The sequence below is a fragment of the Cavia porcellus genome, unplaced genomic scaffold (genome assembly GCF_034190915.1).
Source record: "Cavia porcellus strain 051 isolate PalLab524CR breed Dunkin Hartley unplaced genomic scaffold, mCavPor4.1 scaffold_2, whole genome shotgun sequence".
Lineage (NCBI taxonomy): Eukaryota > Metazoa > Chordata > Mammalia > Rodentia > Caviidae > Cavia > Cavia porcellus.
The window spans coordinates 109,863,158-109,887,908 of record NW_026947485.1 but is presented as its reverse complement, the minus strand read 5'-3'; the positions used below and the strand labels follow the sequence as shown (position 1 = coordinate 109,887,908).

The 24,751-nt window shown below is 46.0% G+C and overlaps 1 protein-coding gene across 1 annotated transcript in view; it reads right to left on the bottom strand.

Moving 5' to 3' along the window:
• Positions 1-24,495, bottom strand: part of Rrp12 (ribosomal RNA processing 12 homolog) — a 34,653-nt gene extending 10,158 nt beyond the window's left edge. Inside the window, exons 1-24 of the mRNA XM_003479563.5 lie at positions 24,256-24,495; positions 23,499-23,728; positions 21,171-21,254; positions 18,658-18,734; positions 17,860-17,965; positions 17,545-17,661; positions 15,578-15,716; positions 15,371-15,498; positions 13,164-13,262; positions 12,600-12,691; positions 8,126-8,237; positions 7,823-7,920; positions 6,321-6,435; positions 5,915-6,057; positions 5,637-5,758; positions 3,587-3,651; positions 3,338-3,500; positions 2,873-3,027; positions 2,606-2,673; positions 2,137-2,230; positions 862-1,020; positions 691-771; positions 404-509; positions 5-112 (exon numbers count right to left, since the gene is read on the bottom strand). Coding sequence (XP_003479611.1) covers positions 5-112; positions 404-509; positions 691-771; positions 862-1,020; positions 2,137-2,230; positions 2,606-2,673; positions 2,873-3,027; positions 3,338-3,500; positions 3,587-3,651; positions 5,637-5,758; positions 5,915-6,057; positions 6,321-6,435; positions 7,823-7,920; positions 8,126-8,237; positions 12,600-12,691; positions 13,164-13,262; positions 15,371-15,498; positions 15,578-15,716; positions 17,545-17,661; positions 17,860-17,965; positions 18,658-18,734; positions 21,171-21,254; positions 23,499-23,728; positions 24,256-24,394 — 2,800 coding nt within the window. The 5' untranslated portion in view covers positions 24,395-24,495. The remainder of the gene's footprint in view (positions 1-4; positions 113-403; positions 510-690; positions 772-861; positions 1,021-2,136; positions 2,231-2,605; positions 2,674-2,872; positions 3,028-3,337; positions 3,501-3,586; positions 3,652-5,636; positions 5,759-5,914; positions 6,058-6,320; positions 6,436-7,822; positions 7,921-8,125; positions 8,238-12,599; positions 12,692-13,163; positions 13,263-15,370; positions 15,499-15,577; positions 15,717-17,544; positions 17,662-17,859; positions 17,966-18,657; positions 18,735-21,170; positions 21,255-23,498; positions 23,729-24,255) is intronic.
• Positions 24,496-24,751: the final 256 nt, after the last annotated feature.

Below are 24,751 nucleotides of genomic sequence, written 5' to 3'. Positions count from 1 at the left end.
TTACCTTTAAACTCAAAAAGGAGGTGGGTCAGGGCCAGGATGCTGCAACTGACTGTGGTTACTGGGCCCACAAGGCCGGGGTAGATCAGGACAAGGTATCGCTGCAGTGCTTCTAGGAGCAGAAACAAGGAAGTATCATGAGGAAAGGGTCCTCAGGGATAAGGGACCAGGGCCAGAGAGACAGTACTCTCCACCTTTCCTTTTTTTTTTTTTTTTTTTTTTGGTCTTTTACCTTTTTATCAGTACCAGGGATCGAATTCACGACTGCCTGCTTGTAAGGCAGGTGCTTATGCCTCTGAGCTAAATCCCCAGCCCCCACCTTTCCTCTTTGACCAGTGGCTCAAGGAGCACTTCCTAGCAGCCTACAAGGAATGTCTGTCCCAGCTTGCATCCCCAGCCTTACCTTCTTGGTTGGAGCCAAAACGCAGAAAAGCACGGCCCATCTCCACCAACAGCACAAAAGCGTTCTTCCGTGCACCCACTGACACCTCCTTGGTGCACAGGATTACCTAGGCCAGAGAGTACCATTGACAGTCACTCCCCAGGGTGAGCTGCTTGAAGCACAAGAGAGTAGGCAAAGGTACCCTGTGCCAGGTGGCCAGTCAATGCCCTCCCCAGATTCTGACAGGCTCTTCAAAGCCATTCTCCAGCAACTCCCCAAAATATACATACATCTCCCACACACTTCACCTCTGGGATTAGGGCAGCAATGAACTCCTCGTGCTCAGCTGAGAGGCTCTTCACAATATGTATGAGGCACTTCAAACGGGGCTATGTGCAAGAAGACAACAGTTGGGACCCCTCAAAGCTCCCCTCCTTTGCTGTCACCCTTCCTCCCTCAACCAAGTGGGGAACCCTTACCCTTTTGGCAGGAGAGGATGTGCTCCGGAGTGAATCCAGCAGGGTCTTCTTCAGGTCATCCAGGTGACTCTCCATGAAGCGGGCTGCAGGGCCCTGAGAGCTGGCACACACCTCCTCTAGAATTCGATAGGCCTTCTTCTGTACCCCATGGACCTTGCTCTGTGAGGGGCACATGGAAAATAGAAAGATGAGAAAGGGGCCTGGGACCTACCCTCTATCCAGTGACATCCCCAGAACACTTTCTGTGGCCAGCACTGGAGAGAGGTGGAGTTGGAGTACATGAGGTTTGATGAGAGGGTGGACACAGTATGGACAGCGGCAGGCCCATTACTACACCAGGCACAGGGGATGCTATGAGACCTTCCAGCCAACACCTCTACTATACCACATTCCGGTGGCATGGGCCAAGGCTATCTCCAGCTGTAACAGCACCATCCTCCACACAAATCACTCCCTCAGGTTCCAAAGCAGCCTCCAGTCACTCTCCTTGTACTGGACTTTGGTGTTCACCTACATGTACTATAGTGAAAGATGCCTCCCCCTTCCCACCAGTGTAATTCAGTTTGTTAGTTCTGGTTACAGTTCCTTAGTTTTGCCTCTTAGAAAAGGTCACAGAGATGCACATTGTATAAACCAATGCCCAACTGACAAGCCCTTCTGCCTCTGTACTTCTTATTTATCCCACACAAGCCCCAGACCACCAGACATCAGGGCCTAACATTCTGGGACTGATCTTGATCACAGCATGTTGATGTAAATAAATCTGCCTCCACATCCTGGGTGTTATTTCAGTGTTTCTGCTTGCTGCTGCAGTGCCATCCTAGAATGCTTCCCACCCTAACTGCTATTAACTTGTGGCAGTAAGGACAGTTTTCAGGAGGCCACTGCTGATTTGGGCTCTGTGTGAGCCACAGGGCTAAGTTCTATTTCAAATAGAACTCAGCAGTGTACAGGCTGGTACTGCTCTATTTAGGACCCTTAAGACAGACTAATGAGGCCTCACTGAGGTTAAATGAGGGCAGAGGGTGACTTTGGAGGGACAAAGGTCCCACCAGGAATGGGCCTAGTGAGTACACAGGCAAAGGAGTTTAGCCTTATTAGAGACACCTCAGCTATGCATCTCAGTCACCTTGGCACCCACGTGACAGATGAGTAGGACAGGGTACAAGGGGAAGCCACTACAGGAGAAAGAATGGGACCTGACCTGGGTGCGCAGCAAAGAATGAGGATGAGACAGGCCCCACTTTCCCGGAGCCTTGTCTCCAAGGGGCTCACCTCCAGGTAGGGCTGGATGGTGGAGTACAGTTTGCTGATGGCGGCTTCATCTGCATGAGGAGCCAAGGCCACAACCAGGTCCAGAACAGACAATCTGCTTACGGCAGGAAACAGAAGTCTTAAGAGAGCTGGCGAAGGACAGAGGCTAACAGTGCTTGTATCTAGTGGCTACAGGAAGTGGGAGAAGTCAAGGTGAGGACGAGGACCTCAAAGGAGCTTGTGAGTGATCACAGGTGCCATCTCATCAAGCACTCATAATACAACAGGCACTGTTTCTTGTGCTTTACACACACCACCCACTTCAATCTTCAAAGAGCCTTGTTGTAGGGACTATTATGCCTGTTTTACAGATCAGAACCCACAGGCACAAGGTGGCTTAGTAACTTGTCCAAGGCCACACAGCTCACAGCCTATACAGTTTTTGCTAGACAATCTCTCAGCTCAAGTACGGGAGCCCTGAACACATTACCTGGTGAAGTCTGAACTGGTAGGGTCAAGCACCTTCTCACTGGCTTTTTCCAGGAAACCATTCACCAACTGGCATCCCCCAAGAGAGAAAAATAAGAGCACCCATAACTAGAATGTACCACAGAGGTCTCCCCACTGTTTCAGAACCTCCAGCACAGCCCAAGCCACTGCTGGGTAGCAGACCCACTGGGGCCTGGCAGACAGGGCATCTTCCGATAGGCCCACCCAAACTGCTGACCTGAGAGTTCCAACCCTTCTGCCAGCTCACCTGAGTCTCAGTTATGGTGAGGTAAGTTTTGATAGTCTCTAGCACAGCTCGGCGAGGGGCTGGCGTGTCCCCAGTTGCAATAGGCTGCCCATACAAGTTGAAAAGGATTGGCAGAAAGTTCTTGGCAAAACGTCTCACTTCAGCCCGGTCAGCCTCTGGCAGAAGGACCAAAGTTTCCATTGATGGGACAGAGCTGCCTCTGCTTCCATGGCCACCAGGGATGCAGCTAGATCATTCTTTTAGGGGGACGCTGAGGCCAGGGCAGAGAACAAGGTGCCACAGATTCTAATGGCACAAATCCATAGCAGCCAGCATCCTGGGAGTGGCAGTGGAGTGAGATCCTCAACTCCAGCTCAACTTTTAGATGGCAGAGCCTTGTGCCTGCACCTCTGCCAGGCAGTTAAGCTGCAAGCGGCAAGGGAACACGGCCATGGACTATGTCTCCCTCTCAGCAGCCCCACGTACCTGCCTCGCAGCCCTTGGTGATGAGGGTGCGCAGGGCCTGGCACACAGTGACTCTCAGGTCCGGGCGCTCACTAATGGCTGTGCCCAGTGTCCGTGCCAGACCTTTGAAGGAGGCAGCCACATCTGTGGGCCTTGTACAGAACCCTGGCAAGAGGGTCCAGATCTAGAAAGGAGATGACAAAGAAGAGTGACACTGGCAGCCCATGAGAACGCCCGCTCAGCTATCTCCTCCCCGCAGCGGACCCTTACCTGCCACTGCAGGGTGTCGTAGATCTTTGACTCCACAGTGCTGCCTGCCTGGGCCAGCTCCACGGCTAGAGTATGCAATAAAGACATGGGTGACTCTGGGTATCTGCCTAGCCTTGTATTACCAAAACCGAAAAGCCAAACGGTAAGGACAGAAACATGGGTGATTTGCTCTCTGTATGGATTGAATCATTTATAATTCAAAAACTGACATGGGCTAGGGATTTAGCTCAGTGTGCAGTGCCTGACTGGTAGGCACAAGTTTGATTCCTGATACCAAAAAACAAAAAAACACTGAAATAGATTTATGGAAAAGAGAAGGTAGATATCTCTCCATAATCTCACTCCCTCAAGCATGGCTTCTATTCCTTGAGATTTGTTCAATTTCTTTCAAAACACACTTTTAGAACATAAATAGGACTGTGTTACATATATATTATTCTGGAATCTTGTTTGTAGTAAACACTTTATGTGGTTATTTCATTTCATCCTCATAGTATAACTAACCTGCCCATTTTACAGACGACACACAGACCCTAGCATATTAGAAAAATGTCTCTGTTCACCAAACTGTGCTTTGGCTGCGTTGAAATTTAGTCAACTCACAATCAATGGTATTATCTGTTTCTATCTATTGATCTTTCATATTCTTTTTTTTTTTTTTTACCAGTACCAGGAAACCAAACTCACAACCACGCGCTTGCAAGGCAGGCGCTTATGCCACTGAGCTAAATCCCCAGCCCCTATCTCTCACTTTCTTTACTTGCCAGGCAGGTGCTTTTACCACTGAGCTAAATCCCTGGCTCTCACTTTCTTTTTAATGACTATAGTGAATCACAAAGTGGTATTCACCAAAAGCTAACCGAACTGGAATCTGCTGAAGGATGTGGAGGCAGTGTCAGGCTCTTGCGAGTAGAAACCACACTGCTATGAACAGCTTTCCATATAAATATGCATGGACTTGTCTATTTCCTGAAGACAGACGCCTATGTAGATTACCATGCAGAGTGCATAATCTTAACCTTAAGACCATTGCTGAGGCTGGGGGGCATATCTCAGTGGTAGAGTACCTGGACAGCATACTTAAGGCCCTGGGTTTAATCCCGAGCATTGCTCTTTCTCTGTCTCTCTGTCTTTGTCTAAGTGTTACATTGTACAGTTTAGGGAATAAGGACAAGGAAAAAATGTTTAAACCAGATATGGTGGTACACTCCTATAATTCCAACACTTAGGAGGCTGAATCAGGAGAACAGAAAATTTGAGATCAGACTGAGCTACACAGTAAGTTTGAGGCCAGCCTGGACTACATAATGAAAGCATCTTAAAACAAAACAAAACAAAGATAGAAAAGTTAAGAATGGTGACACTAACCTACAATGTCAGGACTTGGGAGGTTGAGACAAGAAGATTGCTGAGTTCAACACCAGCCTAATGAGTTCAAGGCCAGCCTAAACTATAAAGTGAGATTATATCTCAAAAACAAACCAAAAAAAGCACAGTTTGTCTATGCTCAGTAAGGATACAATATTTTCTCAAATATTGTTGTTCTGTGTTTGACTGTGCAGATGCAGAACCAAAAGTATGGAAGGCCAACTATATACATATGAACAAAAGGTCCTAAGATTTCACGTCTCCAGGGCTCTCACAAGGAAAAAGGAGAACTGTTTCTTTTTTCTTTTCTTTTTTTTTTTTTTTTGTCTTTTTCATTCTTATCGGTACCAGGGATCAAACTCACGACTGCCTGCTTGCAAGGCAGGTGCTTATGCTGCTGTGCTAAATGCCTAGCCCGGAGAACTGTTTCTTGTGGCCCAAAGAGGAACAAGACCCAAGGCATGGAAGCTCCATGGGAAGGGAAAGACGGGCACAGTTGCTCACCCCTCACTCCCACACATGAGCAGGGCAGTCCCAGGAGGGAGGCCTGGTCATGCTTGGGGCCCAAGGGATATATCTGCTCAGTGTACTGAGACAAGGTATATTGGACTCAGCCCACTCTGTGCAGGCTGAGGTGCTCAGAGGTAGGGCCTCTGGCTCCACACAGACAAGGGCTCTGTACCTTTGCTCTTCAGGGTGGTAGCCAGGGGTAAGAAGTAGGTAGTGAAGAAACTAAGTCGAGTTTCCCGGACATGGTCCCTGATGACAGGCAGCAGCCAGCTCCGTGGGAAATCCAGAGTCTCCCTGGGAGGAGGAAGGGAAGGAGCCAGTGAAGCAAGGTGACAGTCCTAAGATCACTCTGCACAGAGACTGGCAGACACCCTTCACCAGGGAGAACTGGGGGACAGAGCTGTCTGGCCAGCTGGGGGCCTGGACAATGCCAGCCACAGCCACACTTACTCAGAGCCATTAATTTCCAAAGGTACAGCTTGTAACACCACCTCAGGTCCCATGCTGGTCACCGCAGCCCCCACTGCCTGATCTAGGGCTGCTGTGTGGGGGAAGTGAGGCGAGAGGCGCAAGTCGCACAGGGACTGGAGGCACTGGAGAAAAGGGATGAGCAGTTACACAAGGGACAGACTGGAAAAAAAAAAAAAAAAAAAAAAAAAAAAAACAAGGGACAGACTGAAGGGCTGGGGCTGGAACTCGGGGCACAGTGCTGGCCTGAGACCCTTGGTTCAACCTCCAGTACCTTTTCCAGTCATCTTCAGGGAACACAGAACCTGAGCGGTGGGTGGGCAGGGTAGACACACAGCCACTTTAGGAGCCCACAGTCCCAAGCTGGCCCAGGCAGCTCCCGGCTTACCTTCTTCATCACAGGATGGGCCTGTCTTCCACACACCTCGAAGAAGACACACAGCAGCTGCAGCACAGAGCTCCAAGCTGCATGGAACCTGTAGGTCAGGCCTTCCTCCACTGCCCTGCCAGGGAGAGGTACCATTGGACACAGTCAATCCACCCAGTGCCCAGCCAGAAACCATCAATGGCTGGCTGGTACCACTGCGCTACAAAGTCAGAGCTGGCCCATACGGAAGTGCCCCAAGAGATGAAAAGAGGACAAGTCACTCTTAGAAAGTGTCCATGAAGCTCCCTCTGCTGAGTTCAATTCACATACTCCCAATATTTAAAGCAAAACCTGCTGTAGGAGGGCTGGGGATTTAGCTCAGCAGCATAAGCACCTGCCTTGAAGCAGGCGGTCGTGAGTTCAATCTCTGGTACTGATAAAAATGAAAAAGACCAAAAAAAAAAAAAAAAAAAAAAAAAAAAAAAAAAACCTGCTGTAGGCAGTCAGTCACCTGCTCCCGTCCATGCTGCAGCATATGTCCTAACAAAGTCCCCTTTGGCCCGCAAAAATAATTGAAAAAATAAAAACCTGTGCAGTGGTAATGTTTCCCTATTTTACATGGGAGGAACAGAGCTGAAAGATTTAAATAATCTGCTAAGGTCACTCTACCAGCACCCACACTGAGTGTCCCCAGTCCAGTCTGTCACAGTCATGTGGGAGGACGGGGTAGGAACAGGCAGCCCAAGCAGGAGGGAATACCTTTAGCCTTCTGTCCCTTGTACACCTTGCCTGGCTTGATCTCCCGCTACCCTCCGTATCCAGCCCTTTGGAGACTTTACGAAGCCAGGGCTCACAGGAGTCAGTGTGGACAGTAGGCATGGCTGGAAGGGATGTTCTGTTCTCTGAGATTTCCTGAAACTTCATCCCAGATGTACAGGCCATGTACACACAAGGAATAATCCCCCGTGTTCCATATCCATGGACCTGGACAAATCCAGAGTCTCCAAGATCCAAGCCACTTTGCTGAGATTACTCGGGTGCTGGCCATGTGTGTGAATGGCAGCACAGTGAGTAAAAGTGGATTTTTACTGGGTAGTCAGCCTGTCACTGGCCAGATGCAGATTTTGTCCACAAAATGGGGTGAACACTGCTCTCCTAGAACCTTAAGGATCACTAGCGGCTTCTATTTAGTGAACATTTACTATTACTGTGAGTACAGGTCAGAAAGCAGTCCATGTGCTCCCTGCATGTCCTTCAATTGACGCAGACCCTGAGCTTTGGGCCAGGAACTAGGATCCACACTTAAACATCCCACACTATGGCACCTCTCCTGCTAATGTGGCAGTGCTCCAGTTGGCAGGAGCTACTCTGGCAGAAGCTCAGTATGCAGCCTGACACCTCACACCCCACCTGGTGCTAGGTGATGTGCTGTTCACCATTAGTGTTAAACAGAGCTCTGGTCACTATACAGAACTTTAACAAGGTACCCTTCATACCTTCTTAATGTGATATCATGTCCTTACCTGAACATCTTGGCAATGTACTGGGCAGGACCTGAAGCCGAAGAGGTCACTGAGCCAATGTCAGCCATGTGCAGAGTCACACACTCCTTCAGGATCTCCTACAAAAAGGGGCCATGGGTTTCCTGGATCAAGGCAGCCCCCCAGAGCCACTCATCCCTCCCAGGTAACTGCTTGCTTAAGCTTCTGGGGAGTCCAAGTCCCACAGGAGGCTAAGCTGGGGTCCTGGGGTGAACCATGCAGCGAGCAGAACCCCAGTGCTTCCTGCTTTCTCAGTAAAGGCAGGGACTGGGGAAGGTATGGTACCTTCAGGCTTTGCGTAGCAGCTATCACCACCTGAGAGTGAGGGGAAAGGAGACAAGACATCGCAGTTCTGAAAAAGCGAGCAAGGTGGCCCAGGCCCAGGTCCCGCTGCAACCTGTCAAGACAAAAGGTTTCTGCATGGCCAGGCTCTGTGCCTCAGACACCCCAGCAGCCAGGGCTAAACCCTCACAAGCCCAGCCCAAACACAACCACTGGCTTGCAGGGCTTCGGGATCATTTAATAAAATTGCTGTCATTAAAGTAATAAATACATGTGGTAAAAAAATTCATATAGACCAGGCATGGTGGTGCATACATGTAAGCCTGACACTTGGGAGGCTAAGCAGGAAGTATCATTACAAGTTCAAGGGCAGCCTATGTTACATAGTGAGCACCAGTCAGTCCTGAACTACAAATGAGACTCTTTCTCAAAAAGCAAACAAAACAATAAAAATTCAAACAGGTGTTCAAACATTGGTGTAGGCAAAGACTTTATGAATAAAATTCTGATTGTACAGGAATTATCACAAAGAATCAACTGCGATCTTTTTTTTTTTTATTTTATTTAAGGAGAAAAAAAAAAAACAGAAAAAGGGTACAAATTATACAGAATTTCAGAAAAAGTAAACAGTAGGAAATCACTAGTTAATTACATATTGTCATCTTAGAAATAGTTGTTGAAGTTACAAAATTAAAGCATATAAAGGGAACTTTCAAACAGTGGGACTTCAAACAGTTTTGTTCAATGATCCAACAAAACTCAGTAATATGTCAACTGCGATCTTATTAAAAAGCTTTCGTGCTGCAAGAGAAACCACCAACAGGGTGAAGAGACAACTCAGTGTGGGCAAAATGTTTACCAGCTGTTCCTCAGACAAAGGATTACTATTACAAACATACAAAGAACAAAAAAAAAAAAAAAAAAAAATCAGACCTCTCAAATTTAAAGACCCAACCAAAGAACAAGTATCTGAGATAAATACACATTTCTCACATGAAGAAATATAAACAGCAAAGAAATACATGAAAAAATATTCAACATCGTTGGTCATTAGAGACATGTAAATTAAAACAACACTGAGATTCCATCTCACCCTGGAAAGAATGGCTACTATGAAGAAATCAACTAATAACAAATGCTGGAAGGACTATGGGGAAAAAAGAACCCTTTTCCACTGCTGGTGGGAGTGTAGACCAGCATAACCACTCTGAAAATCAGTGTGGCGATTCCTCAAAAAACTAGGTTTAGGGTTGGGGATATAGCTCAGCAGCATAAGCATATCCCTAGCAAATGCAAAGTTGTAGGCTGGGGATTTAGCTCAGTGGCATAAGCGCCTGCCTTGCAAGCAGGCAGTCGTGAGTTCGATCCGTGGTACCGATAAAAAGGAAAAAGACAAAAAAAAAAAACTAGGATGAGAGGTTCAACTTCACCTAGCTATTTCCTCTTCTGGGTATCTTCTCGAATTAAAAACATCATACCACAGTGATAAACATGCACTCATTTTATAGCAGCACAATTTGTAATAGCCAGATCTTGGAAACAACCTGAATGTCCATCAAGTGAGGAATGGATAAAAATGATACAGTATTTTTATACAATGGAGTACTACTTGGCCATAAAGAAGGACAAGCTTGAGATGTTTATAGTAAATGAATGCAACCTGAGACCATACTCATAAGTAAACTGAATCAGACTGGCATGTATAAACATTGTATTGTCCCCCTAGTGTGAAAAGCTAAAAGAAAAAATACATGTGTATATGCAAGATGCTAAGATGATTATACTAATTTCTCCTAATTCATTGAAAAGAAAGGTTTGTGCCAATATTGTTAGGATAATTAAATGTAGATATCTTGTACTGTGAATAACTAAAGATAACTACGTAATGTATTAAACATTGTTACCCTGTAATTATTATGTTTTGAAATTTTGGTGCTTTGTTTGTTTTTTCTCTTTAAAATAAAAGTCTGGGGCCGGGGATTTAGCTCAGTGGCATAAGCACCTGCCTGGCAAGTGCAAGGTCAGGAGTTTGTTTCCCAGTACCAAAAACATAAAATAAATAAATAAATATTTAAAAACAAAATAAAATAAAATAAGTCTTCAAGGTACAGAATGAGAGTGAGGATCATGCCTGCCTTAACACCTCCATGTGGCCTGACCTCTAGATGTACCTACCACGGGAAAATCCAAGTAAAGTTCTTACATACGCTCCCAAAGCTTTTACACATCTATAAACACACAAAATAATCACTACTTAATATGTGTTTAATGCCACATACCACTAATACAACATGTATTCTGTTCATTTCAACCTTGCAAAAACTAATGAGAAGGGGCTGGGGATTTAGCTCAGTGGCATAAGCACCTGCCTTGCAAGCAGGCGGTCGTGAGTTCAATCCCCAGCACTGATAAAAATGAAAAAGACAAAAAAAAAAAAAAAAAAAAAAAAAAACTAATGAGAAGCCAGGTATGGTGGTGCACAACTATAATCCCAGCATGAAGGAGGATTATTGCAAGACCAGCCAGGGTTACAGAGTGAGCCCAAGACAGCCTGAATTGAATATCGAGACTCTGTCTCAAAACACAAAACAAATAAACAAAAAAAACTAATGAAAGAAGTCCTACTATCATTCTCATTTTACAGAAAGAAGTATGGAGCACAGTGAAACCCAGATTTTCTTCCTGGGAATCTGGTTTAAAATACCTTGGAGTTCTTTCCATTGAAGCATATTGTTGTACTCTAAGAAAATAGCTTCGTTGTATGTGTATTATAACAAAACCTGAAACACGGCTTATGTATGTGTTTTCCTTTTCCCTTTCGATGACCTAATTGATATGTCAAGCAATGCTCTCCTCTGTAAAGAATTGTAAAACATTACCTAATTGACATGTTAACCATTGTTGCCCTCTACATAACAGAAGTAGTGCTAAAACAAGCTAACAAGGGTTGTTAATCACTGTTAGGCGCCTCTATTCTCCACTAAAGAGCTAAAGAAAACTAGGATGGCCCTCTAATTTACACTTGTTTGAAGTAACTTGCTTGTGTGCAGGGAGATTTGCTTATTAGCATAACCCTTTACCTGACCTTGATCCCCCTCCCCAGAAAGAAAGAAAAACATAACCGCCATTTTCTGTTCTGTATTGCGCCTTATTGCCTCCCCTCTCCCCTTACCTATCTATCTACGCTAGGCCATAAAGATTTTGGGTTTCTGGTGGCCTCTTCCTGACCCTGTGGTGGTCTGTCATAAAATGTGCCTTCGCTTCAGAGAAATTACAGTAAAATGTTGTGGCTTAACCCTAATGCACTAAAAGGGTTAAGTTCCAAATCTTTGTGAAGGCTTAAGTTTCAGCTTCTTGTAACTTTCGACCCCTTCCCACCTGTTAGTGTTGAGCTATCCTGAGATAATTAGCTTTCTACTTTCTTCTCCAAATGTTATTGCAGATAATTCTTATCTGCAGGATGGGAGTAACTCAAAAGGCACCAAAGGCTCCCGAGGTTGTCAGAACTAAGTGGACAGCTATAGTTTCCAGATTCAGGTCAACAAGTTTGATGGCTCTGCAAGTTTCTTTGTTTTTCCTCCCCTTTTCCTCCAGCCTCTTTTTAAAGTCCTCCCTTCAGTCTCTGGCGCACAGTCTCCAAATTGGCTCCCGGAGATTTGTCACCAGGCCTGGTCTAATAGAGGCTTTGCTACCTAAATTTAGGTCTCTTTCTTCCTTGGATTTTATACCGGGGTCCGAGTTATTACACATATATATATATATATATACACCTACTTCACTATTCCTAATGGCTGTACAGCATTTCACTATCTGTGTTTAACCTCTCTCTATACCCCACGAGACATTTGCATTGTCTAGCTGTTTGTTTCCCAATCTTACTTCAGAAGTGGAATTACTATTCAGTGGCCAGGACCCAACCTTGAATGAATATGTTAACAGAAAGCAGAAACTGGGAGCTGGGTATGGTGGTACACACCTTTAATTCTAACATTCAGGAGGCTGAGGCAGGAGGATCATTCTGAGTTCAGGGACAGTCTAGGCTACGTAAATGAGCTCAATGCCATCAGGCACTACATAGTGAAACCCTGTCTCAAAAAAAAAAAAAGAAAAGAAAAGAAAGAAAGAAAAGAAAAAGAAAGCAGAAACTGGGTTTACAAGGCCACAAAATCCAGAAGAAACCACTACCCCTGGGGTTGGGAGAAGTGCTAATACAGAAAAGAAATGAAACCCCTAGATGAAGAAAATAAGAGCAAGGATATCACAACCAGGAAGTGACAAAAATCAAGATCAAACTCCATCCCAACACGCAGCTCAGTGTGCTCAGCTGCCCTGCCTCTCAAAAGCAAGAAGAGTTGGGCAAGGAGGTGGAAACACCTTCCTCACGGGAGGCCCCAGCCACCAACTCACAGCTCTCCCATCTGCACTGCCCAGCAGGCAGCCCGAGGGAGGTCTTGGGTTCCAACCCCCTCATTCCTACCGGACCAAGTTGATGTGGGCTTTCTCCATAACCTTAAGCCAAGCCAGCAGGGGCTGCAAGTCATTCTCGCTGGGAAGGTAGTCGTATAAGGCCTGGGGGTTAGGCAGGGAATAAGCAGGCAGTCAATAGCATCTCAATGATGATACCTCCCTAGCCTCAGGCACCAGCAGTGTTCTGTGGACAGGCAGGAGGGCCCAGATCCTATGCTCCTGCAATCCAGGAAGCCCTCAATTCTGACACTCTGTAAGCCCAACCAACAGGAGAAGGGAGTATGGTAGATTACACACCCCTCTGGGAGAAAATGCATGTGTGTGCACGTGCGCGTCATACACTTTGTAGTTCTTAGGACTTATGTCTAAGGCTGAGAGCTCTGCTCAACAAGATCCTAAGGAAATCATTTAGGAGATAAGCTAGGTCAAGAAACCCCTGGGCCCTAACTCCCAGGGAGCCCTAGTGGCTTCTTCCACCGGGACTGCTCATCTAAAGACAAGCAGCAGGCCTGGTCACCAGCACCCTCCCAAGGGACCTGTCCAGCAATGCCCCTCTTTCCACACCGGGCCTCACCGTGATGATCTGGGCGTTAAGCTCTGCCGACAGGGTGCATGGGCTGGGCTTGGCATGGAAGAGGCTGTGGAAGGCCTGCATGGCACAGGCTGTCACCAGCTAGAAAAGATATAATGGATTACCAACTATGGAATCTATGGTCAGCCCAGATCCCTCAAACTCCCACTCTACCAAGTAGGTTAAGGGAGTCACAGGGCTTGTGAACCTTGAACGTATCTCTAAGGCCCAGAAACTCTGAGGACTGCCACTTTAGAAGCCACTATTTAGGGGCCAGGAGCCCCTTGGTGGTACAGAATATGCCTAGCATGTATAATAAGATGATAATAAGGTTCTGAGTTCAGTTTTCAACACCAGACAAGAATAAAACCTTTAGGGCTGGGCGTGGTGGCTCATGCCCATAACCTCAGCACTCAGGAGGCTGAGGGTAAAGAATTCTTGTAAATTGGAGACCAGCAAGGGCTACAAAGTGAGCTCAAGGATAGCCTGGACTGCATAGAGAGACCCTATCTAAAAAAAAAAAAAAAAAAACCTTTAAATAATGACAATGAAGAAGCATGTACAACATGTCTATAACATCGTCGTGATTAAAGAAGCGGATTGTAAAACTGTGCATGATGGTGGTGGCACACACCTGTAATCCCAGCTCGAGTGGCTGAGGCAGGAACACTGTTTAGAGTTCAAAGCCAACCTAAGGCTATACAGTGATTTCAAGAACACCCTGAACTACATAGTAAGATCTTGTCTTTCAAAAAAAAGCAGATTATAGATTAGCAGTGGTGGCACAAAGCTGTGATTCCAAGTACTCAGTAGGCAGAGGCAGGAGGATGGTTTGTGCAAATTAGTGGGATCCTGTCTCAAAATCAAATGTAAAAAGGACTGGGGATGTAGCTTAGCACTCAATGGATTCAATCCCTCGTGTCACACAAAAAGAAAACAAAACAGGATACAAAAAGTTGTCCATACCACATATGTAGACAGTAAGATTTATATTCTTCTCAGTGACTTTTCTCTTTATGACAGTAGTCATGTTATTTAATAATAAAAAATTTAGGGGCCAGGGATTTAGCTCAGCAGTGTAAGCACCTTGCCTTGCAATTGCAAGGTTGTGAGTTCAATCCCCCATACCAAAAAAAAAAAAAAAAAATTTACATATATATATGGACAAACACTGTAAGAAACCACACATTACAAGACTATACAAAGCCAGGCATAGTGGCTTATACTTGTAACCCTAGCACTCTGGAGACTGAGGCAGGAGGATTACCATGAATTAAAAATCAGCCTGGGCTACAGAGTTAAGCGTAAGGTCAGCCTAAACTACACAGTGAGATCCTGTCTCAAAAAACAACAAACAAGGGGGCTGGGGATTTAGCTCAGCAGCATAAGCGCCTGCCTTGCAAGCAAGCAGTCGTGGTTTCAATCCCCGGGTACCGATAAAAAGGAAAAATACAAAACAAACAAACAAACAAAAACAAAATGTAGAAAGATTAGTGAAACCATGCTAGGATGGTGGAAAATACAGAAGGTACTTTTATCTCCCCTGGGTGGTGGTGGTGGTGGTGTGTGTGCTGCTAGGAACTGAACTCAAAACCTCGCACATTTTAGGCACTCTACCATTGCTCTTCAGTTCCCATGGGGTAACTGTTAAGCTACCCTTCAAGCTGCTATACTGACAAGTGAGCAAGTAAGCCAGTACAGCAGAGATAACTGTACTTCTGGCTGGAGTGCAGCTTGCGGACAGGGAAGGCGACCCTTCTGTAGCCACCAGTCCTTACTATGACCTCTCTGAGGTCAGCATCCAACTGTACCAGGACCCTGAGGTGGCCTGGCCTATCTTGACACTGTGGATGTCATGCTATCCTCTGCAGAGAGACTGCAGATCCTACTTTTCCACTTGATTTTTATTTTTTGGTTTTTCGAGACAAGATCTCACTACATAGTTTAGGCTGGCCTTGATCTCTCAGTGATCCTCTTGCCTCAGCCTCCTAGTGCTGGGATTACAGGTGTGTACCACTATGCTTGGCTTGTTTTTGGAGTGTGTCCCAGGATGCTCTCAAACTCTTAGGGCCAACTAATCTCCTGAGTAGCTGGCACAATCGGTATGTACCATTGCCCCAGAGCTAAGTCAGTCCTGCTTTTTCCTGACCAGTGAGTTCCCTAAATACCACGACTGTAGGCTCCCCTTTCCTCCTGCAGCTTGAGCTCACCACATGGCTCAAGGTCATGACCCGGAGAAGTGTCTCACTGCAGCTCTTCACTAGGCCTTCTGGGAAGCAGGGCAGCATGTCTTTCAGTAGTGTCAGCATGTGTAGTGTGGTGGTGGCCTCCTTGGCACCTGGCACATAGAAGGGGAGATTTACTACCAATTCTGCTCTGAGGGCCACCACTTCCCACCCATCTGCCCTCGGCTTGACCTCCAGACTTCTCAATCTCCTGAATGCAGAACTTGGCAGTGGAAACAGCGGCAGGGTGATAGGCAGGGGCCTTCTCACCAAACATGAATTCACTGCCCTTAAGCACTGCACACACTCCGTGCTGGGCAGCCTTCCGGATCTGAGGGGCAAGAAAAGAGAAATGAGGCCAGATCAATACTCTGCCATCCACCAAGTTTTGACTGAACTCCTACTATATACCCAGCACTGTGCCAGTCTTCTCACATGTAGAACCCTGAGCACTCTAACTCACCAAATGGCCTAGTGCAAGTCCAACTACTTAATCTGAGTTCAAGTAGTTTCATCTTTCAGACAGGAATTCAGTCATTAACCATGCTATAAATACCGACTGTCACAAGCCAGGTGCTGCTCTACATGTTAGAAACTGCCAACATCCCACTTGAGTGGCGGAAAATACATATGAAGCTGAAGGTAAAAACTACAGCAGTACCCCAGTTCACGAATTTGTTCTACGATTCTGGAAAAGATGGCTACATTTGTGTCTGTGTGAGAAAGATGCCCATAGTTATTTGTCACCTGATGCAGTTTGCAAACACAAACAAAACTTTGCCAAGTGCTTCTCTTTGCGAACCAAATGGTTTGCAAACAAAAGCACAAAGGACATAAAGTACTACTGTACTTTGCAGACAGGCCTCATGGCACATACCTGTCATCTCAGCACTCTGGGAGGTTGAGGCAGGAGGATCACAAGTGGGTTCAACCTAGATAACTCAGTGACTAGTGAGACCCTACCTCAAAGTAAGTAATTTAAAAAGGGCCGGGGATAAAGCTCAGCTTGAAAATCCTAGGTTCAACCCCAGTACTAAAAAACTGCAGACAATAAAACAGGGTTGCAGGGTACAGTCGCACACAACTATAATCCCAGCACTTGAGAGGACTACTACAAGTTCGAGGCCAGCCTGGACTATATAGTAAGCTCAAGGCCAGCCTGAATTATATTGTGAAACCCTGTCTCAAAAGAAAAAAAAAAATCAATAAAACAAAACAACAACACAGGATTATCACTTTATGGGGCAGGGGGCAGTACTAGGGATTGAACCTAGTGTCTCATGCATGCTAGACAAGTACACCACCACTAAGCACTTTCAGAAAAGATCTCACTAAACTGGCCCTGTAATCTTGTAATCTTTGTAATCTTGTCTCAGCCTCCTGAGAATCTGGGATTATAGTCCTGCAGCTCCTCAGCTAGCAGGTTACTACTTTTTATAGACTGGTTAGTAATGTAACATTTCAGCAGTAACATGAAGGGGCTAGCTGTGATGGCACACTCTCATAATTTCAGTACAATAATGAGTTCAAGGGTAGCCTGAACGGCATAGCGAGACCCTGTCTCAATAAATAAAGTAAGAGAGAGAGGGAGGAAGGGAAAGGGTGAGAGATAGTGAACACACAGGGAAGAAGGTGTGAGACTCCCTAGGCTAACAGTGTCTGTAACGACAAGGGATGGCATGATGGTAATTGTCATAGGCTCCCTCCCTGAAGTTTCTGGACGAGACAGGGTAGGGAACTACCACTTACTGAATGCCTGCTATATGACCATAACTGTACCCGACCTGAGAACAACGGGAGAGACTCTCAACCCCACAACAAGGTTAGAATTGTAATCCCTCACTTTATAGTTGGTGACAGAGCTGTGGCTTAGAGAAAATTAAGTATCCTGGCCAAAGCAGCATGACAGTAGTGAATTCAGGATCCATCTCAGGTCTACAGGACTCTTCCCACGATGTTATCCTCCTTGCCAGGAAAAGGCACAGTAGGAGATTCGCACGTCAATGACTAAGGAGGGACCAGAGAACCAGGAGGGGATGACACTGGTACTCTTGCCTAAGCAGATCAGAAATAGAACCCTGGCTAAAGCCCACGACAGGGCCCCTCCCCAGCCTCCTTACACAGTCCGGCCCCCATCTCTTGTGGACGCATGGTCTCACCTTGGGCTTGGCATGTACCGTGAAGCTCAGCAACCCATGGTACACCTGAAGGGTCAGAGGGTAGCCCCAGGCCTCCAGGTCTTGCTTCCGCAAAAGGGTGGCCATGCAGGACAGGACCTTGAAAATGAGAGTCAGAGTTCCTCAGTTCCACCAGCCAGAGCCATGAGGAAAGGGTCCAGCTTCTAACCAACTCTAAAGATATCCCCAAAAGACCTGTCTGAGATTGGCGGAGTGCCTCCTCCACTTTCATGTGATGCACAAAGCAGTGCACCCTGCTTTCATCAATCCAAGGGGCTGTAGAACACAAATACTAACCCATCGGAGAGCAGAGGTGGAGCCGCTGCTGGCCTGGGTGGACATGATGTCCATGAAGGCTTTGGAGGTATCAGAGAACTTCTTAATGAGCACAGGACTGGGCACACTGTGTGGGGAACAGAGAAGGTTATCCCAGAGGGACCTCTGAAGAGCAGCTGGGACAGGCTCTGGTGGTACAAAGGAAGCGGGAACAAGAAAGCTACTGGGCAGCGGCTCGGTGATACCTGAACTCTCATTTCTCTCCCTTCCCTACTTACTACCCATTCTCTGTGATACCCATGCTCCAATCCTCTCTCCCCTCCTCTAGCTCTAGGTCTACATACAGCCTGGTACCAAGGTTCTAGCCCATTCTTCCACCCAGGCACTAGCACTTACTCCACAGTGGCACAGCTCAAGCTACAATGAGTCTAATGTAGAATGTTGCCAACACTCAAAGACCTTAACGTTTTTATTTTTCTAACTGCAGCAAAATATACATACATAAAATTGGTCATTTGAACCATTTTGCAGAACTAGGGACTAAATCCAGGGCCTTGTGCTTTTTAGGCAAGCACTCTACCTCTGAGCTATATCCACAGCCCTTCTGTATTTTACTTTGAGAGGTCTTACATTGCCCATGCTGGCTTGCTATCCCCATCCAGCTACCACTTCAAAGTGTACAGTTTGGCTGAGTTACACATAATCACATTGTTGTGTGAGGATCTCCAAAAGGCTTTCACCATTAAAAAAAATCTTGTTCCTCCTGTGCACATTCCCCCCCTGCACAGAGATCTGGGGTTCAAATGGGGTGGAACTCACCGCTTCAAGACAAGGTTTAGTAGGTAAGCAACAGCAGCCAGGGATTCCGGGGACTCCACGGCCTCCATGGTTGTCATCTGAAGGCCAGATCAAAGGGGTGTTGAGCTACCTGTGCCAGGCAAGCACTTGTGCTGCTGAGCTGTGGTCCCAGAACTATTTTTTTGTTTTTGGCTTTTGAGACAGGACCTCAATACATAGTTTAGGCAGGACTTGAACTCACTGTGTAAACCAGACTGGCCTCAAACTTGCAGTGATGTCCTGCCTCAGCCTTCCAAGTGCTGGGATTACAGGTGTGTGCAATATGCCTGGCTTTAACTTATTTTTAAAAAACAAAAAAAGGAGACTGAGACAGGAGGATAGCTATGAGCTCAAGGCCAGTCTGAATTACATAGCAGTTTCAAAAAACAAAAAAAGAAAAGAAAAACAAATAAACAGTATGAATTGCAGTCATGTACTGATTGATAAACATAGAATCATTTGTAAAAGCAAAAAGTAATTTAAAATTAAAATAAAACTGAACAACCTTTGCTGCTGCTGCTTTTTTTTTTATCGGTACCAGGGATTGAACTCATGACTGCATGCTTACAAGGCAAGCTTATGCCACTGAGCTAAATTCCCAGCCCAAAACTGAACAATCTTAAAACATAAGAATACAGAAACAGGCTGGGCACTATGGTACCTGCCTATAATCCCACCACTCAGGAAGCTGAGGCAGGAATCTCCATGAGTTCAAAGCCAGACTACACTACATAGTGAGAACTTGCCTGAAAACAAAAGCAAAAACAAAAAAACAATACAGAAGCATAATTCCATTAACTGTTAAACAATGTCTTCAGATGTTATATAACTACTGGAAAATTCCTTGATAAATTCGTGAAAGTGAAAATTATTATTAAAGGAGATAATTTGATCTAGTATAGTCCCTAAAAGGGTCCTGTGGACCCTCCACACCATGCTTTGAAATTTTCCAAGTGGAAAACCAGGTACGATGGTCTGAGGACATAGCTCAGCCACACGAGCACCTGCCTAGCAAGTGCAAGGTTCTGAGTTTGATTGCCAGGACCAAAAAAAACCAAACCAAACCAAAACAAAACTCACTTTAAGTCTGGGGATTTAGCTCAGTGGCACAAGTGCCTGCCTGCCAAGCACAAGGTTGTGAGTTTCAAACCAGGTGCCAAAACCAAAAAACAAAAATGGGCTGAGGATGTGATTCAGTGTTGGACTTCTTGCCTTGCATGCACAAGGTCCTGGGTTCAATCCTCAGCGCCACACACACACACAAAAGATAAAAGCAGTGGCACACACCTGTATAGTTAGAGTAGTATTTAGTATGAGCAGGCAGGCAGAGTTGCCTAACTAAACAATAAAAGAAAAAGGCCACAGGTTGAAAGCTAATTCAAGCAGCTAATCAAGCTTAGAAATGTTAAAGAAAATACAAGAACAACCCAGGTGTGGTGGCACACTCCTGTATTCCCAGCACTTGGGAGGCTGAGGCAGAAGAATTGCTTGCAAGTTCAAGACCAGCCTAGGATACAAAGTGAGCCCAAGGCCAGCCTGAACGGCATAGTGAGACCTTGTCTCAAAAAGACAAAAAAGAAAAAGAAAATACAAGAACGAATGATAAAGGTTAGAATGGTGGGAAAATAAGGACCTTACGAAAAAAGTACCCTAAGTTAGCCAAGCTACCTTCTCTCTAACCTCAGGGATGGACTCAGATAAACATAGAAACATAGAGTAACCAGTTTCCTGTGGACCAGCTAAATAACTAATTTTCTTTAGATTCTAAACCTACAAGTTTAAAATAAGTCCCTTTAAAAAAAAATAAGCCCATTATCTACATAAGTCTAAAACAAAGACAGCACATCGGACTTCTGTGCAGAATCCCTTCTTTGGTATCCACCAGGAACTTTTTTCTTATTCTTTCCAATAAACACTCTTTTTTTTTTTTTTTTCCAATGAACACTCTTCCAACTTCCTCCTTTTGCCTGCAATTTTATTCTTCAACTTTGTGAGACAATGAATTCAGATTTTTATAAAATTAACTGTTTCCACTCAAGAGGCAGAAGTAGGAAGATTTCAAGTTCAAGGCCAGACTGGTCTTCCCAGTCTAAAGAAAGTGAAGGGGAAGCAAAGCAAAAAGATGGAACAAAGGAAGGGGACGGGGTGAGGAGGGGAGAGGGAGAGGGAAGAGGAAAGAGGAGGAAAGGGAAAGGGGAAGGGGGAGGGGAGCATAGTAAATACTTCCATGTCACCAAGCCATCTGAGTGTGACAGAAACACTTTCCCGGGGCTGGGGATTTAGCTCAGCGGCGTAAGCACCTGCCTTGTAAGCAGGCGGTCGTGAGTTCGATCCCCGGTACCGATAAAAATGAAAAAGACAAAAAAAAAAAAAAGAAACACTTTCCCTTTGCAAGTCGATCCTTCTTTGTCCCCACATGCTGGGGACACCTGTTTTTTCTATATAGGCTGAAGAATGTACTCTCTTAACTTCCACCCCCACGTTGGACCACTCACCAGAGCAGCAAAGTATTCTGTCTCTGTCTCCTTCCCTCCTTGGGAGCGAATCACCTCAGTGACAGCAGCCAGGACAGCACAAATCTGCACATGAGAGAGAGAGCACCTGTGACATATCTTAAACCCAATCCCACCCCAGGCAGCCTTTTCTCCCTCCTTCAAAAACTGACTCCTGAGGGGCAGGGATTTAGCTCAATGGCATAATTGCCTGTCGGGCAAGCTTGCGTTCAATCCACGATACAAAAAAAACGTGACTCTTCATATAGGTGCGAGACAGACAAGAGTCAGACACGAGCTGCAGTACACACCACAGGGCCTGGCGTGGTAGCCATGCCTACAATTCCAGCCATTTAGGAACTAACACAGGAGAACTGCTTGAGTTCAAGGCCAGCTTGACAACCTAATAAGACACTGTCTATATAGCTGGGCACATACAGTGCCCAGTGGCACATACCCGTAATCCTAGCACTTGGGAGGCTAAAGCTGGAGGATTACCATGAGTTTGAGGCCAGCCTTGGATACACAGAGAGTTTAAGGCCAGTCAGAACCAAGTAGTGAGACTTTGTCTAAAGAAACAAACAAAAAACTCTTTCTCTAAAACAGTATGTCAAGCTGGGCATGGTGATGCATGTCTATAATCCCAGCACTGGGGAGGTTTAGGCAGGGGGATCACTGCGAGTTCCAGAACAGCCTGGGCTACAAAGTGAGTTCAAGGCCAGCTGAACTGCACATTGAGACCTTGTGTCAAAAAAGACAAAAAATATGGGGCTGGGGATTTAGCTCAGCGGCATAAGCACCTGCCTTGCAAGCAGGCAGTCGTGAGTTCGATCCCTGGTACCGGTAAAAATGAAAAAGACAAAAAAAAAAAAAGGGCGCGGGGGGGGGGGGGGAGAATAAATAAATAAATAAATATCTCAATGGCCGGATATGGTGGTGCACGTCTGTAATCCTAGCCCTCAGGAGGCTGAGGGAGGAGTACAATTGCGAGTTCAAGGCTAGCCTGCATTACAAAGTGAGTTCACAGCCAGTCTAAACCTCATAGTGAAACTTTATCTCAAAAAAAAAAAAACCACAAAAAAAAAAAAAAAAAAAAACACTAAAAGTTTAAAAAAATATTACATAAGTTGAAATAATACTTCAGCTATAACAAAATATATTAAGACTACCTGTTTCTAAAAAACTTACCTGTTGAGCTGGGGATTTAGCTCAGCGGCATAAGCACTTGCCTTGCAAGCAGGCGGTGGTGAGTTTGATTCCCCATATCGATTAAAAAAAAAAAAAGCTGGGGCTGGAGATTTAGCTCAGCCGCATAAGCGCCTGCCTTGCAAGCAGGCAGTTATGAGTTCGATCCCTGGTACCGATAAAAACAAAAAAGACAAAAAAAAAAAACTTAATCTGTTTATTTTTACTTTTTTTTTTGGAGACAAGATTTCACTATGTAGTTTAGGTTGGCCTTGGGTCCTCTAGAATTGTGACATTTTTCATTTAAACAAGAAAAATATAAATCTATACCTTTAAGATATACGTAAAAATTTTAAATCTTGCTTAATAAAACTGTTATTGAGCATTATTTTATTCAATAAGTGTTCTTGGAGATATTCTATGTAATAAATCCTATGAGCTGGGAATGGTGGTACACACAGGAAATCCCAACACTTTAGGAGGCTGAGGCAAGAGGATTGCAAATTCAAGCCCAATCTGGGCAAAAAGAGACCCTGTTTCAAAAAAATACAAAATAAAAAAAGTTGGAGATAGAGTTCAATGTGAAAGCCCTGGGTTCAACTCTCTAGTATTGAAAGAAAGAAAGAAAGAAAGAAAGAAAGAAAGAGTGAGCCAGCCCTATTTTAGGAAGAGTAGAGGAGATAAATGTCTAGAAAACACTTCTAACCTTAGGTAGGGCTGTAACACTTCAGCCGAACATATGAGTTCCCGGGGTTTAGTTCAGGCAGCATACAAGCCTGCCTTAAAAGCGCACAACAGCGAGTTCAATCCCCCGTGCCAAAAAAAAAAAAAGTGTACAAAGAACATATGTTCTTATGGAAAGTGAGGGCTGGGCACGAGGGCTATGCCAGTAATTTCAGCACTCCTGAACGCTGAAGCAGTAGGATCTTGAGTTCAAAGCCAGAATGGACTACATGGCTGGTGAGGTTATCTCAAAGAGTAAGGACCACAAACATAGTAGAAAGTGGAGCCCGCTCTTAGGAGAGTAGAGTGGGAGAGATGACACAACACCCAGAAATACCCGCAGCTGTCACCCGAGCTGGAAGAAAATAAAATGCACGAGGCTGGCCCTCCTCATCACCCACCCCCTCCTAAGCCTCCGGGTACCTCCTTGTGGGCAGCCGAGTTGGACTCCCAGAAGCGCTGCACTTTGCTGAAGGTGACATTCGTGCAGTCGGAGAGGCCGCTCAGGAAGGTCCCCGAGGACTTCTCAGTGAAAGCCAGCTCCTCGCCGTCTTCCATAGCAGTCTCAGGGCCTTCGCTTTTGCCCAGGTGCAGGGATCCCGACTGCAGCTCATTGTGCAGCCTCACAGCATCAACAGTCAGGTCGCTCTTTCCTGAGAACCAGACACATAAGGTAAGGCCCCCACTTTCGACCCAAACCTCTTTCTGGCGGAAAAGAACAAACATCGTGGTCAAACGAATCAGCCCAGTCCCGACCCCTAACTTGAGACAAAATTCTGTGTGGGGGTGGGGTGTGTCTTCTTTTTTCGGACCAGAAACTGAACTCAGAACCTCGAGCTTGCCAAGCCCGCTGTGCCAAGGAGCTTGATCCATCCCTGGCCCCGAGGCTGAATTCTCAACCCAGCCTGTCTCGACAGGCCCCACCCCCGCCACAAACCTACAGCTTAGCAAGGAGAAAAGCGAGCCTCCAAGCAGGCCCGCTCCCCTGCACCAACGGCGAGCGGGCCAGGGGGAGTCAGCTGCGACTACACTCAGAGGGCCCGGGGAACACCGACACCGCGGTGCTCGGGACAGTCATCCCCACTGAGGACGGTTTCCGCCTGTTAGACTGGAGAGCGGGCCTTTGCAGTAAGCTCCGGATCCGCAGAAAGGCCCAGGCCCGGGCGCACCCTGTCACTACCTGACGGCCGGCTGAAGAAGCGGCTGCGGGCGGCCTGGCGGTGACGGCAAATGGCGGGGTTGCTGTCGCTGCTGTGGCCTTTCTTCCAGCGCTTTAACTTAGCCGAGGCTCCGGAGGGCAACTTCCCCGAGCGACCCATGTTTCCTAAGCAGTGCCCCGGAGATAACTTAAAGGACCGGCTTTTAGAGCTCAGCGTTGTGTGGCATCCACGTGGGTCGCTGGTCCGCTTCACTTCCTCTTCCTCTGAGGTTACTTCCGGAATTCCGAGCGTTACTATGACAAAATAGTCAACATCCGGCTTTAGGTTTCTTCTTTACATCAGATAACCGAGAGGCTCGGAGATCTGTTGTTAGTGATGTTCTGGGCTCCTCCTGGGCCACGGTTCTTGGCCAGAGGAATAAATCTTATAAAACTGCAATTCCTTTGCAGGTTAAAAAAAATGTACATTGGGGGGCTGGGGATTTAGCTCAGCAGCATAAGCGCCTGCCTTGAAAGC